Here is a 12,833-nt window from a genome sequence, read left to right as displayed (position 1 = left end):
GAGGGAAAGGCTGTGGATGGTGTCTACCTTGACTTCAGTAAAGCCTTTGACACTGTTTCCTACAGCATTCTCCTGGAGAAACTGGCTGCTCATGGCTTGGGTGGGTGTCCTCTTCGCTGGGTAAAGAACTGGCTGGATGGCTGGCCCCAAAGAGTGGTGGTGAATGGAGTTAAATCCAGTTGGCGGCCGGTCACAAGTGGTGTCCCCCAGGGCTCTGTGTTGGGGCCAGTTCTGTTTAATATCTTTATCAATGATCTAGATGAAGGGATCGAGTGAACCCTCAGTAAGTTTGCAGATGACACCAAGTTGTGCGGGAGTGTTGATCTGCTTGAGGGGAGGAAGGCTCTGCAGAGGGATCTGGACAGGCTGGATCGATGGGCCGAGGTCAATTGTATGGGGTTTAACAAGGCCAAGTGCAAGGTCCTGCACTTGGGCCACAGCAACCCCATGCAACGCTACAGGCTCGGGGAAGAGTGGCTGGAAAGCTGCCCGGTGGAAAAGGACCTGGGGGTGTTGGTCGACAGCCGGCTGAATATGAGCCAGTAGTGTGCCCAGGTGGCCAAGAAAGCCAACGGCATCCTGGCTTGTATCAAAAATAGTGTGGCCAGCAGGAGTAGGGAAGTGATTGTGCCCCTGTACTCGGCACTGGTGAGGCCGCACCTCGAATACTGTGTTCAGTTTTGGGCCCCCCACTACAAGAGAGACATTGAGGTGCTGGAGCATGTCCAGAGAAGGGCAATGAAGCTGGTGAAGGGTCTAGAGCAGAAGTCTTATGAGGAGCGGCTGAGGGAACTGGGGTTGTTTAGCCTGGAGAAAAGGAGGCTGAGGGGAGACCTTATTGCTCTCTACAAGTACCTGAAAGGAGGTTGTAGAGAGGTGGGGGTTGGTCTCTTCTCCCAGGTAACAAGTGATAGGACAAGAGGAAATGGCCTCAAGTTGCACCAGAGGAGGTTTAGACTGGATATTAGGAAATTTTACTTCACTGAAAGGGTTATCAAGCATTGGAACAGGCTGCCCAGGGAAGTGGTTAAGTCGCCATCCCTGGAGGTATTTAAAAGATGTTTGGATGAGGTGCTTAGGGACATGGTGTAGTGGTGGACTTGGTAGTGTTAGGTTAACGGTTGGACTCGATGATCTTAAAGGTCTTTTCCAACCTATACGATTCTGTGATTCTGTGAGTTAGTGTTGAATTAGACTGCGGTTAGATAAATGTGGATGGACTTGTCATGGATTGGGATTGTTTGATTCCAAAAACCTGATGGCATGTTTCAAGCTTATCTTGCCTTCCTAAATCTTTAGCTGCACAATTAATTGTATAATGCATACAAAAATTCTATTTTTATTAATAAAAACCTGGAAAATGCAGTTTGGGGAAAAACAGGCTTTTATCTTAGCAATTTCTTAGTGGTCGTATTGACTAAATGTTGGTGGAGATAGTCTGTCTAAAACAGAATTAAAAAGGGAGTTAAGAGAACAAGGGGGACAGAGAAAACCTGCTCTTCACAGTCAGCTGGTTTTTAGTGCACTCCTAACATCAAACCAGATTTGTGGCTGTCTGCTGGAATGGCAAGTCTTGAGTATGGCATTTTAAATATTGTCAGGTTGTAGGGGCTTTGGTGTGCAGTAGATGATGTTTTCTTTTTCCTTCATACACCCATTTCAGGGAACATTTTAGAGTATGCCCAACATTGAGGCCCATTGTTTTAATAAAGTATATTATTGTGCCATTTAATGGAATATGAGCTTTGTACCCATTGGATCCACAAATTGAAGGAGAAAATAAAATGAAAAAGAAATAAGAAATTAGTATCAAGGTACAAAGTAGGTATAGTTCTGAAGAACATTAGACCAAGATGGATTTTCATCAGTGTAATAAGGACTGATTATCTAAAAAAGAATTTAGGAGGAAAAATACTCACGTGCTCTGAAACTACTTAACCTGAATTACTGCTTTGTAAGTGGAAAAGCTCCACTGATTTTTTGCATCCATTTTTCCTTATTTAATTTTCCAGAATTGAACATAGTAAGAGAAATAATTGCACATGTTTGTGTCTTTTTAATACAACTAGTTTTATACTTGGCTGTTTTTATCTTGGTCTTTAGTCTAATTTTCTGTTTCAATTTTACCCCTCCAAAACAGAAAAAAAAACTTCTTGAAGAACTTGGAGAGAATAGACTTCCATATGTGACACCAGCTGATGCTGATTTCCATCAATTGGTAATGTATTTCTTTTAACTGTACTTGTTTTAAACTAAAATGGCTGTTTGCACTGAACAACAAATACATTTTTTTTCAAAGAAACACTGTGAAATCCGATGTGAAAAAGGTATCCTGATGGCTGATAATGGACTTTCAGGTCATACAAAATAAGACCTCTAGAACTGGGATATTCAAGAATGAAAAATTTGTGAACTTAATTTATTTTTAGGATTTTGCCCTGAGTATCAGTACCTGAGTACCAGGTAACACGTGTAACAATTAATCACAGTTTGTTATGCTTTGTTAAAATAAAATACATGTCACCATTGTTTTAAGGTTTTTTGGGTTTTGCTTTTTTTTTTCCCCTGAGTTGTGAAGAGTACTATTCTTTATAGCTCAGGGTTGGCAAAATAGGGAAAATATTAACATAGAAATTTCAAAATTTTTGGCTTAATTCCATTTTCAAACAATAAGTAATCCTTAAGACTTTGCTTACAAAATGAACTGTGGAAACTGGAATGCATGCCTTAAATGAAACCAAATAAAAGTAAAAACAGGCCCAGTAGCCACAGGAGTAATAAACCAAATGAGTGTATGGAAGAGTATCATGAAATTAATAAAATATTCTGCATCTATCTTGGATCTTTTTAGGTCAGCTACAAAACATATGGCAAGAATTGTAGGTTCAATCAGATCAAATCGGAACATGGTAAGATGAAAAGCATAAGAAAGAATCTTGTAGTTTGAACAGCTACAGCAAGTGTGCTTACATTACAGGCATGTCACCTTTTTTGTATTGACATATGGCTCAAAGATGTATATGGCAGCATAAAAATACGTCTGAGTCTTTTCTTGCAAGGATGAATTTCTCCTTTGCAGGATTCCAAGGCCAAGAAAAGTTTAGCACACACCACACTATAGAAAAGGAAAGATACATTTATGGGTCAGGTACTGGACTGCAACTCAGAAGCATGAAGTGAAACTCCCGTTTTGCCACGGGATTACAATGTGATATTGAGCAATCTGTATACTTCCCTCACCTTTCTTGTTCATTTAAGTTGTAGGATGCTTAGGGAAAGCATGGTTTTCTCTGTATTCTTACTGTGCTGAACATAGTGGAAGTAAGCTCTCGATTGGTATCTTTAACAGCTGTAAGGATAATAATATGAAAACACATAACTTGCTGTTAACAATAAAAACACTTCTGTGGGTAAGGGCAAGGAAAAGTGTAGAAGAACTGGAAAAGTGTAGAAGAGCTTAACAGAATGATGATTTTTTTTTCTTTACAAAAAAACCAACCTCAAACACATTCTTTTCAGTCTTAAACTAATGTTCAAGAAGAAGTTCTTCCCCATTTTAAGACTCAGGCAGCTTACTGTTTTTTCCTTCCTAGTCTTGTTACATCCCCTCCTGTTTGTTCTCTTCTTTTATATCTGTTGCTGCCAAGAACTGCTATGCCCAGCATCCTTTTCTTTTTTCTGTCTTTGTAAATCCATAGTCTTGTGGAGCTGATGTGAAAAGAAGATGGAGCCAACGTTGCCCAAGTGGCATCTCATTTGCTCAATATCAGTAACCCATAAATACAGAAGACAATGGGAACAAGATAAGCAATGAAATCAGACCTGGTCAAGCCTTAATAGATTTTAGATACATTATTTTTGCATCATATAGAATTAGACTTTTTGTGTAGTGTTTGTGTGCATGCTAGGTATTTTTAAGTATATGTGATAATCATAAGCATCACCAGTGCCTTTTAAATTCTTATGGTGGTTATGAAATGTTACTTTAATCACAGCTGTAGATATAACAAGTTCCATGATGGTTAAATGTACTACAGATGGAGAGGAAAAGATGGGTGAGAGCTTGAAGACAACAATTGGCAAAATAAAATATCACATACAGTTTAGTTTTATAGTCTGTCTTTTCTGGAGAGACTTGCCTTACTCCTTTAAGGATCCACCCCTTATAAAGTAGTATTCTTTGAATGTGTTGGAAAGGTTAGGTAGGATGCAAGTAAAAAAATATAGTATCCTATCAGGTACAGAAATGTACAGTCTGAACAAAACTAAGAAATTCCATCACAGGCAAACACTGACATCCTCTTTCAATGTGTCTTGCCTGATGAAGGATTTTAGAAATGGGCTCCAAACCATAAGCTGAAACAAGGTAATGTTTAAAGCCAGTTATGAACAAGAAAAAGTCTGTTAACAAGGCAATTCACAAATATCTGAAGTACAAACTATCATGTCATGATTTAAGTGGCAATTTGCTTATCAAGGGTCCTTATTGCTGATTTCTAACTTTATTCTATCACTTGAGTCATCCCGTAGGGTGATTCTCTGTGTTGAGTACCACCAGTAGAAGTGAAAGTATGTGTATATTTAAAATCACATGTGTAATACGCATATGAAGAATTGAGCATCAAATGTGCTTTTTTTTTTGTCCTGTAGTTGCCAGTAACATACCTACTTCTTTCAGAGTGAACAGTGAATTGACCTTTAATACTTACTGTCAGAGTTACAGCGCAAGAGTACATCATTACTCCCACTTCCCCATGCCCCCAAAACAACAAGGTGTCCAGTGTGAACCCAGCATTCACCCTGTGTTCTGATCCTTTAATGCTTTCCTTATGTAGGACATAGCACAATGATGGGTTGGAAATTTAAAGAAGACCAAACTGTTCTCATGTGATGTGTCGGAAATGTGTTTCCACTTCCTGATTTCTTCTGAGATATCAGCGTGGGTTTTTTTTAAGGTAGAATCCTAGGTATACCGTGTAAAACTTAATGATAAAATATTTCTTAAGCATGTAATCTTAAAACACAATCCAAAGGTGTCATGCCTCTGACTTGGCTGGCAATAAAATGTGGAAGACGTTACCTCTGCAGTTCGGGAGGGGAATACAGTGTTGTTATCTTTGTAGAATCTGTTTGCTTCCTTTCTGATGCATGTTTTCAGGATTTAGTTGCTTTGCACCATATTGTTATTTCCCTCCTTCTGTTTGTAATAATTGTTTGGAATTTCAGGTGTGCAATTCAAGTCAGAAATTCAGTATATTAAATGGTTTAAAAATATGTAGTACTAATGACTTTTTAAATATGCCTTAATATCATATGTAATGTGGCAGTTGGTTAATCTGACCTGAGTATGTCCATATACAGAATTATTTAAAGAAATGCTGGGACACTGCTACAGAACTGTTAGTGCTCTTTCTTTTATACATATCATTTGCATAATGAAACAAATCATGCAGTAATATTCTTTATATGTCACAACATATTCTGTCATTATTAAGTATCATTGTGAAAGAATACTTACAATTCCCATCAACCTATACCCACACATGTGACTGTAGCCTATAGCTGTAAATCCTTAGAATTTGCAGTTACTGATTTCAGTAGTTATTCTTTATAATGATTTTTTCACTGTACTGTTCAAAGGCTACAGATAAAAAGCACTGATTGAAACAAAAGGGACAGTTCAGGACCTCTAAAGGAATCGTTTCAGGCTTTTGGCAAGCTCAGGTGAATTGCGTTTATCAAGTTTATATTCAGTTCTTTTAATGAAAGCTGGGATCCAGTGTTCTGCACTGGGGATTGTAGAGGCACCTTCAAATAGGTATCTGGAACTATTTTCAAGCTTTGATATTTAAAGTATAGCATGTAAATACAGTTGTCAGAAATTATTATCTGTAGATACTGTTACGGGTTTTTCTCCTCTCTCTAGGAAGCTAATTTTTGGAAACTGTAAGAATGTGTAAAGAAAGGGAGTTAGCTTCACTGTAAGAATTCACAAGAAATGGTGGCAAGGTTTATAGATAAACCATGATTTATTATGTGTAATCATTATGTTTAAAATAGACTTCCTCTTATATTCTCCTTTTTAGTAGAAACAAATGATCCTATAAAGCCACCTCTTCAGTGTTGTAGGATAACAACATGTTATGATGCAAAAGTCTAACTGTTTTCTTGCAGTAGAAAATGTGCATACTGACATACTGCCTGGTTGGTATTTTTTAAAGGCACCTTTTCTGGATTAATTTCCTGAAATTAATCCAGAATTTTCCTGAAATTAATCCTGAATTTTCTGGATTAATTTCCTGAAAGGCAGGTTCAAATCTGACTTGGAAGTAGATAGTTCTAGTAAAGTGGTTTTGAGTTGTACCAGAAGGAGCCCACAGATGGTTTATAGGTCAGTGTGATGCTTTTGTGCTGATGGCTTTTGTTTTCTGAAAGCGCTTTGAACATAAGCTATTACGTTAGTGAAAGTTTTGATAGATCAGTTTTGTGCATTCATGTGCTCTTGCCCCATTGCCTAATGGCTTCTGATTTCAGTTTACCTTAATTTTTTTTCCCACAACACCATCAGTATCTACCTTTTCCCCAGACTAGTGACTAACTTCTGGACAAAAGGAAATGCTAATTGACACTTGATAGGCTCACATTACAGCCTTTCCCTTACTGAGGGCACTAGTTTGCATCTGTTGCATCTCCTCTTTTTATTTATCTGTTAATTTTAATGAAATACACAGGAACTTAGTCTATTTAAGGACTTATTCTCTAGCCTTTGTCCAGCTTGCCAAACAGTCTCAGCAGTAGTTAAAGCAGATTTACAGGCAACCAATAAAAGCTGTGATTACATGATACTCACTTTCTTAGAAAACCAGATTAACAAAATAAAATTATCCAAGCCTTCGTGGAGTGGGAAGCAGTATTTTGCATACAAAGCAAGATACTGCTGATTAGCAGCATCATATCTTGCTGGGAGTTGTCACCTCCACAAACTACTGGATTCTGAACTCCAGCTGATACCAGACCTGGTGTGGTGGGGAGATGGGGAGGAAAATAAGTTTGGGAATTTCTTTTTATCTAAAAGGGGGACTTTTATGTAAAACAGGAGAGCTAATTGGCATGCACTGAGGAACATGAAAATAGAAAGGACCAGTATGTCAAGGACTATTTTGAAGATAGAGGTGCAGTGCAGCAGGATGTTGGCCTTTTTTGAAAATTTACATTTTCATTTTGTTATTTTTGCCCTAAAAATTGTTGTTATATAAAACTATTTCAGTTTATTATTTGGCCCTCTAGAATTCTGTACATCACAATGAGACAGAACAGTCTTTGCAAACATCACAAAAAGAGGAGTCGCTTTGTTACTGCTCGATATTCCATTGTTTACATACTTAAAGGTAGCATTATCTACAGATTCATTCATTCATTTATACGTTCTATTGATTTCTGCCAGAAGCCTCAGATTTATTTATTTTTTTAGAGATTTGCCCTGGTGATACTCTCTGGTTACAGGCCACTGGTACATATCCACAGTTTGTGTGATATATTGGAATATGAAAATAAAGTAACAAATACTGGCATCTATTTCTTCACCACATTCTAGACTCATGCTTGATAACTTGTCAACTTAGCCTTGTCCATTCTTGAATATATGAAATACTTTGGTTCCTGTAAAAAGAATAATTCTTTTGCTGTTTTTCTTGGTTTTGTTTTTTTTTTCCCTCCTTTAGTGGAAGACCAAATATTCCAAGCTGATTTTCAGAAAATCTGATACAGTACCTGAAGAGCTCCATCAAATGGTACAAGAAGGCTTTCTGACCTTGCGAAAACATGATTGTTTCTTTCAAGATCTTGTAAGGATCAAAGGAAAAGATTTTGTTACTCCAGTGTCTCGTATATTAATTGGAAACCCAGGATGCACTTACAAGTACTTGAACACAAGATTATTTACAGTTCCTTGGCCTACTGAAGGTTACGATATAAAATATTGCAGTCCTCAAATACATGATGCTTGTAAAGCATTAATCAGACTTAATGACTACTTGCATATTGAAGCAGTCAAGGCATTACAAAGACAAAATTTGTTTGAGACCAAAGAAATTAAAGATACTACTGTAATAGATAGGGAACAAAATTTTGCTACTTCTCTTACGGTGAAAGGGTCTGTTTCAAAAGATCAAAGCAGTTGTTGTGTACCAGAGGATGATTACATAAGTCTAAAGAACAGAACATCTTATAACTTGACTTTATTAAATTATATGGATCCACTACAAATGCTGTACTTGAAACAAGAACCTTATTTTGGAATGGGGAACATGGCAGTGAGCTGGCACCATGACGAGAATCTAGTTGAAAGGTCAACGGTTGCTGTGTACAGTTACAGCTGTGAAGGTGAGTGATGGGAGGTATGAGTTGACTAGTGATATAAATACCTTAAATCCCTGAAGCTCTTTTATGTTTCCTTGTGTGTATGTACATAAGCACACCTGCATGCTAGCCTAGATTTGTCACGTGCTTCTGAGTACATTATGTTACTTTTTGTATTTAAGCCCTATCTTTATTTCTACTAAAACCTGCACAAAATATATCTGTGTTTACTGCAGCTGGCTTATCAGTTGTTCTCTGAGTAGATTTAAAAATTGGTATGATTAACTTCCTGACGAAGAGCCAAGAAATAAAAATCTGTCAAATACTTATTTCAGGTTAACACATGTGCATGTTTTCTATCCTGTAAAATGTTTCATTGTAGTTGAGATCACTGTCTTTATTGTGTTATTTATCACATACAGACTTGCTTCTGCTTTACGCTGATTTTACTACTCTGCTTTCTTTGGGAAGATCATTTTAAGTTGGTTTTGTATAAAAGTATTACTGTATTTACATGGAAGTATATACATTTTGTCTAGGCATGCTGTAGTGCTAATGCACGTTTTGCAGAGGACTTGCCAACGTTTCTGTAGTTGGGAAAGGTAGAAGTTTTCCATTAAAAGACTACTTGTCTGACAGGCTTTGCAGGCTCTTCGTTATTTAAAAACCATTTAAATGCAGTGTTTGGGGGAAAAATGTGTAGTTGAAGAGTCATTATATAATGTCATTTTTAGTTTAAAGTACCTTTCCCATCTTTGTCTTTATTTAAAAACAGACATGAAGATTTTTGTTTATTTTTTTCCTAACAATTTTTGAGTAAAGCTTGGATTTTTTTTAATGGCTTCCAGTTTTGCAAACATAAGATTAGAATTTAGACACTTGATTTGAATTTGCAAATGCTCCCTTATGTTTGATAATTCACAACTGATTTTTGGTCCTTCCAAAAATCCTTTGATGTTTGCTTCAAAACATGGGAAGAATTCACGTTGACTTTGGTAGGCTTTGGCTAAAGACCATCATGTAAAAATAATAGCTTATACTTTCATGTGCACTCTGTTGTTAGTTTTGTTATTAGTTTTGAAACTATGGGTCACATTGTTATTTAAGGTTCAGCTGAAATCATCGTATTTACATTTTCCTGGACATAAAACATCAGCTGGCATAGCAAACGGAAGAGATTCCCTGACCAATAGAAGTGTCACTTTGTTAATGAACTTTTTTCTGTCCTATTTGCCAAAGATGTTGATGTTTTATGTCCAGTAAATATATTTTTTTTCAGTGGTACTGTAGATAACTTAAAATGTTACTGAAAAAATATTTAAAGAAACATAAGCATGAACTTGTAATACTAATAGTGTGTGTGAGGATTTATTGTAATATGCTTGAAAATTTTTGCTTTAACATAAAACTTGCTTGTGGAGGGGAAAAAATAAGTCCCTTTAAGTTCAGAGAGCTATAAATTAACAAAACAGAAAGCTGCTAATTTTATTCATAACTTGTCGCTTGATTTTGTTTCTTCAAGTTCAGCAAGTTAGGTAAAAATTATGCTGTTTTAAAACCACTGCAAATTCTATGCAAGATTTGATTGACGAGGGTAGAAAGAAATATTTGATATATTTAGACCAAAAGTTATTTTGATATCTACATGTAATTAATGTTTTTGCCACATACAAGGTTTTTTCATAAATACACTTAAAAGTTTATATTTTTTTCCTGAAGGATTTAAAAACAGACATGAAAGCTCAACAAAGCTAAGAGCTTTCCAGTGAATAAATTGATCGTTCTATCACATTTACAAAAAAAATATTAAAAATTGCTACTTCAAATTTTTGTATTTTTGCAATGATTCCAGAAGTTTTTGATCAAATTGAAATTTGATTATGCATTGGGGAGGGAATCTCTTGGCAGGAGGTGGCGATATTAAAACCTCTGTGTAGCCGGAGGTAGTGTAAAAGCCACTTTTTTTGGAAGAAAATAATTTATGAAGTCAGATCTAAATCTGAACAAGTTTGAATTCAACTTGATAGCTCTTGAGTATGGCTCAAGTTGGTTTCATGAACTTTAGAGGGAATTTAAGGCTCCTGAGCATCATGAGGAAATGTCCTGTAGTATACCTTTATGTGAAAACAGTTCACTCACATCTGTCTGTATTCAGGTTGTGGTTGTCATTGTATATCCCTAAAGTGAAGCCGTGTTTATAGTTGGCCTACTTATTCATAAATTGGAGGAAATGGAACCTGTTTATAGTTTATGAATACGGCATTGTAATTAAAGTGACAGTAAATACTTGTGTGTGTTGAAGTTTTCTACCTAGCGCATCCAAAAGGAGTAATGAGTCTACTTGATTTTAGAGAAATAAATAGATGGTCTTTTTGCTCTTCTGATTTCCTGTTTGTAGCTTTCAAATGCTGGTGGTTATAGATTTATCAGTGCTTATAACATTATTGTTTCCAGTTCCATATCACTTCAATGTGTTGGTAGTTTCTGCAGTTCACAGAGACTGTCGATATTTACTATATCTCTTATCAAGCTCTCCATAACTGTGAAGCATGAAGAAGCTCCACATCTTTTTGAAGATTGTTGTTAAATCTTTGTAGAATTGTATCTTGGCTCCTCTTCCCATTTTCCATAAATATCTTTGCTTTTTATGCCAGTATCTTTTATTAATATGTACTCCATTAATTCATTTAGTATTGAGTTAGCATTGAATTCTCACTGTAGTGTATAAAGACTATCACAGAATCATTGTAGAATACATAATAAGAAGTAGAGGTCATCAGAAATTTTTTGATGGAACAATTTTTCCTTAGAAGATGTCGATTAGATGGACTAGTAATTTTCTGGGAGAAAACACTGATTCTGCGGGAAATTAAAACATAATTAAGCATGCCGATTTTTGTTAAAACTAGCTTGATTCTCTTTTCTGCTAGGCCCTGCACATTTTTTTGTCAGCTCTCTCTTCCTCAGATTCCCACTGGTCTCTGTGATACTCCAAACACTGAGGATCTGTGGCAGCCCCTTAGCATGGGGAAGCTAGGGCTTCCACAGCTTCATGGCTAGTACCAATCTATCCTGCCACAAATGCAGAATGCCCAGGTTTTCAGGTTTTGAACAGCAGGAGCCCTAGGAGTCAAGCAATCTTACTGCGTTATGGCAGCTGTTTGTCGGACTGTTTAGAGATGTACAACTCAGGTTATATGGTTTTCTTTTTACTTTAATTTGCATTTTTATATCATTATTTGTTTGATGCCTACTTATTTGATTAAATAGTATTAAAACAGATACTACTGTAATTGAAACATCTTCAGTTTCTTGTTCGCTTGTTCAGTGTTTGATGCCATAATGAAAACTTGATGTTTTAAACTTTGATCATTATTAATTGGAGTAGAAGCAGTTTTTAATATGCCAGAAAATAAATTTGAGAGCCAACATAAAGATACTGGAACAAGCTGATATTCTAATTAGTATCACTGTTTATTTTCTTGTTTCCAGTGTCAAACTCTTTCAAAGCAACTTCAAATGAGGTATATGTCTAACAACAAAACAAGACAGACGTTTTGCTTAATGCTCATCTGAATAGTATTTGCTTTTATTTACATTAAAATAAAATGCATTACATTACGCTAGGTTAAAAGTAGGTTATCAAGTGATAAGAATAGACCCTCACAAAAATTTGAGAAATTTCATTTTAATGTGTATACTGCATGAAAGTGCATGAGTGGTAGTCATGGTGCATATGCAGAACTGAATACATTACAGAATGTGTGTTCAATTATACTGTCACTGACACTATTCAGAATTAATTTACTTTTCAGTATTTACCATGGAACAGGAATTCCAAATTTTGACCAATTTAGGATTTTTAATAACACATTAGCTTACAAATATCCTATCACATGAGAGCATTAACGTAAAAACTTATTCAGAATTTTAATATAGTAAGCTAATAACCCGGTTTTATTTCCTACTCTATTTATAAAAGTTAATTGCAATCCAAATACTGGTGGAATAAGGGCATTTTCAAAAATTGGATGTTATCCATGAAAATTTCCTAATGAACAGTTTTCCCTCAGGTCTTTGTAAGTTTTGTAGGAAGTTTTATTGCTTAGCAGAGCACTAGTTGGTTCTAAAGATGTTCTTTGAAGTAGAGACTTCTTTCAGTTACCAACTTAAAGGAGATGGAAAATAATGTAGTCACTGGAAGTGTCCATCTTTCTCTTACCTGGATTTCCCACAAACTATGTTTGAGGTTAGATCAGTAGTTTTCTCTAGATTCTTTACAGTATCTTGTTTGTCATCTTGCTGTAAGGCCTACTTGCTGTATAAATCTCTTGAAATACTAAGCAACTGGCTCTGCTGACAAGGTAATGTTGAAAGGTTTAACAAACTTACAGTTAGTTGCAGTAATGACTGATTTTGAAGGAGCTGTTATGCTTGTTTCTTTTGTAAATTCCTGTTTGTATTTTTTCACACTG

General features: G+C 36.0%; 1 protein-coding gene across 8 annotated transcripts in view; it reads left to right on the top strand.

The window, feature by feature from the left end:
- Window positions 1-12,833, top strand: part of FTO (FTO alpha-ketoglutarate dependent dioxygenase) — a 267,160-nt gene that overhangs the window by 49,529 nt on the left and 204,798 nt on the right. For 7 of the 8 annotated variants that reach the window (XM_072871902.1, XM_072871905.1, XM_072871901.1 and 4 more), the window contains 2 exons: window positions 2,141-2,218; window positions 7,722-8,382. In XM_072871902.1, coding sequence (XP_072728003.1) covers window positions 2,141-2,218; window positions 7,722-8,382 — 739 coding nt within the window. Of the gene's footprint in view, window positions 1-2,140; window positions 2,219-2,877; window positions 2,910-7,721; window positions 8,383-12,833 lie in introns of those variants that run through there. The other variant, XM_072871904.1, reaches the window with a different exon arrangement.

The sequence above is a fragment of the Ciconia boyciana genome, chromosome 9 (genome assembly GCF_034638445.1).
Source record: "Ciconia boyciana chromosome 9, ASM3463844v1, whole genome shotgun sequence".
NCBI classification, from domain to species: Eukaryota; Metazoa; Chordata; class Aves; order Ciconiiformes; family Ciconiidae; genus Ciconia; species Ciconia boyciana.
This window is presented reverse-complemented; position numbering and strand designations above follow the sequence as displayed.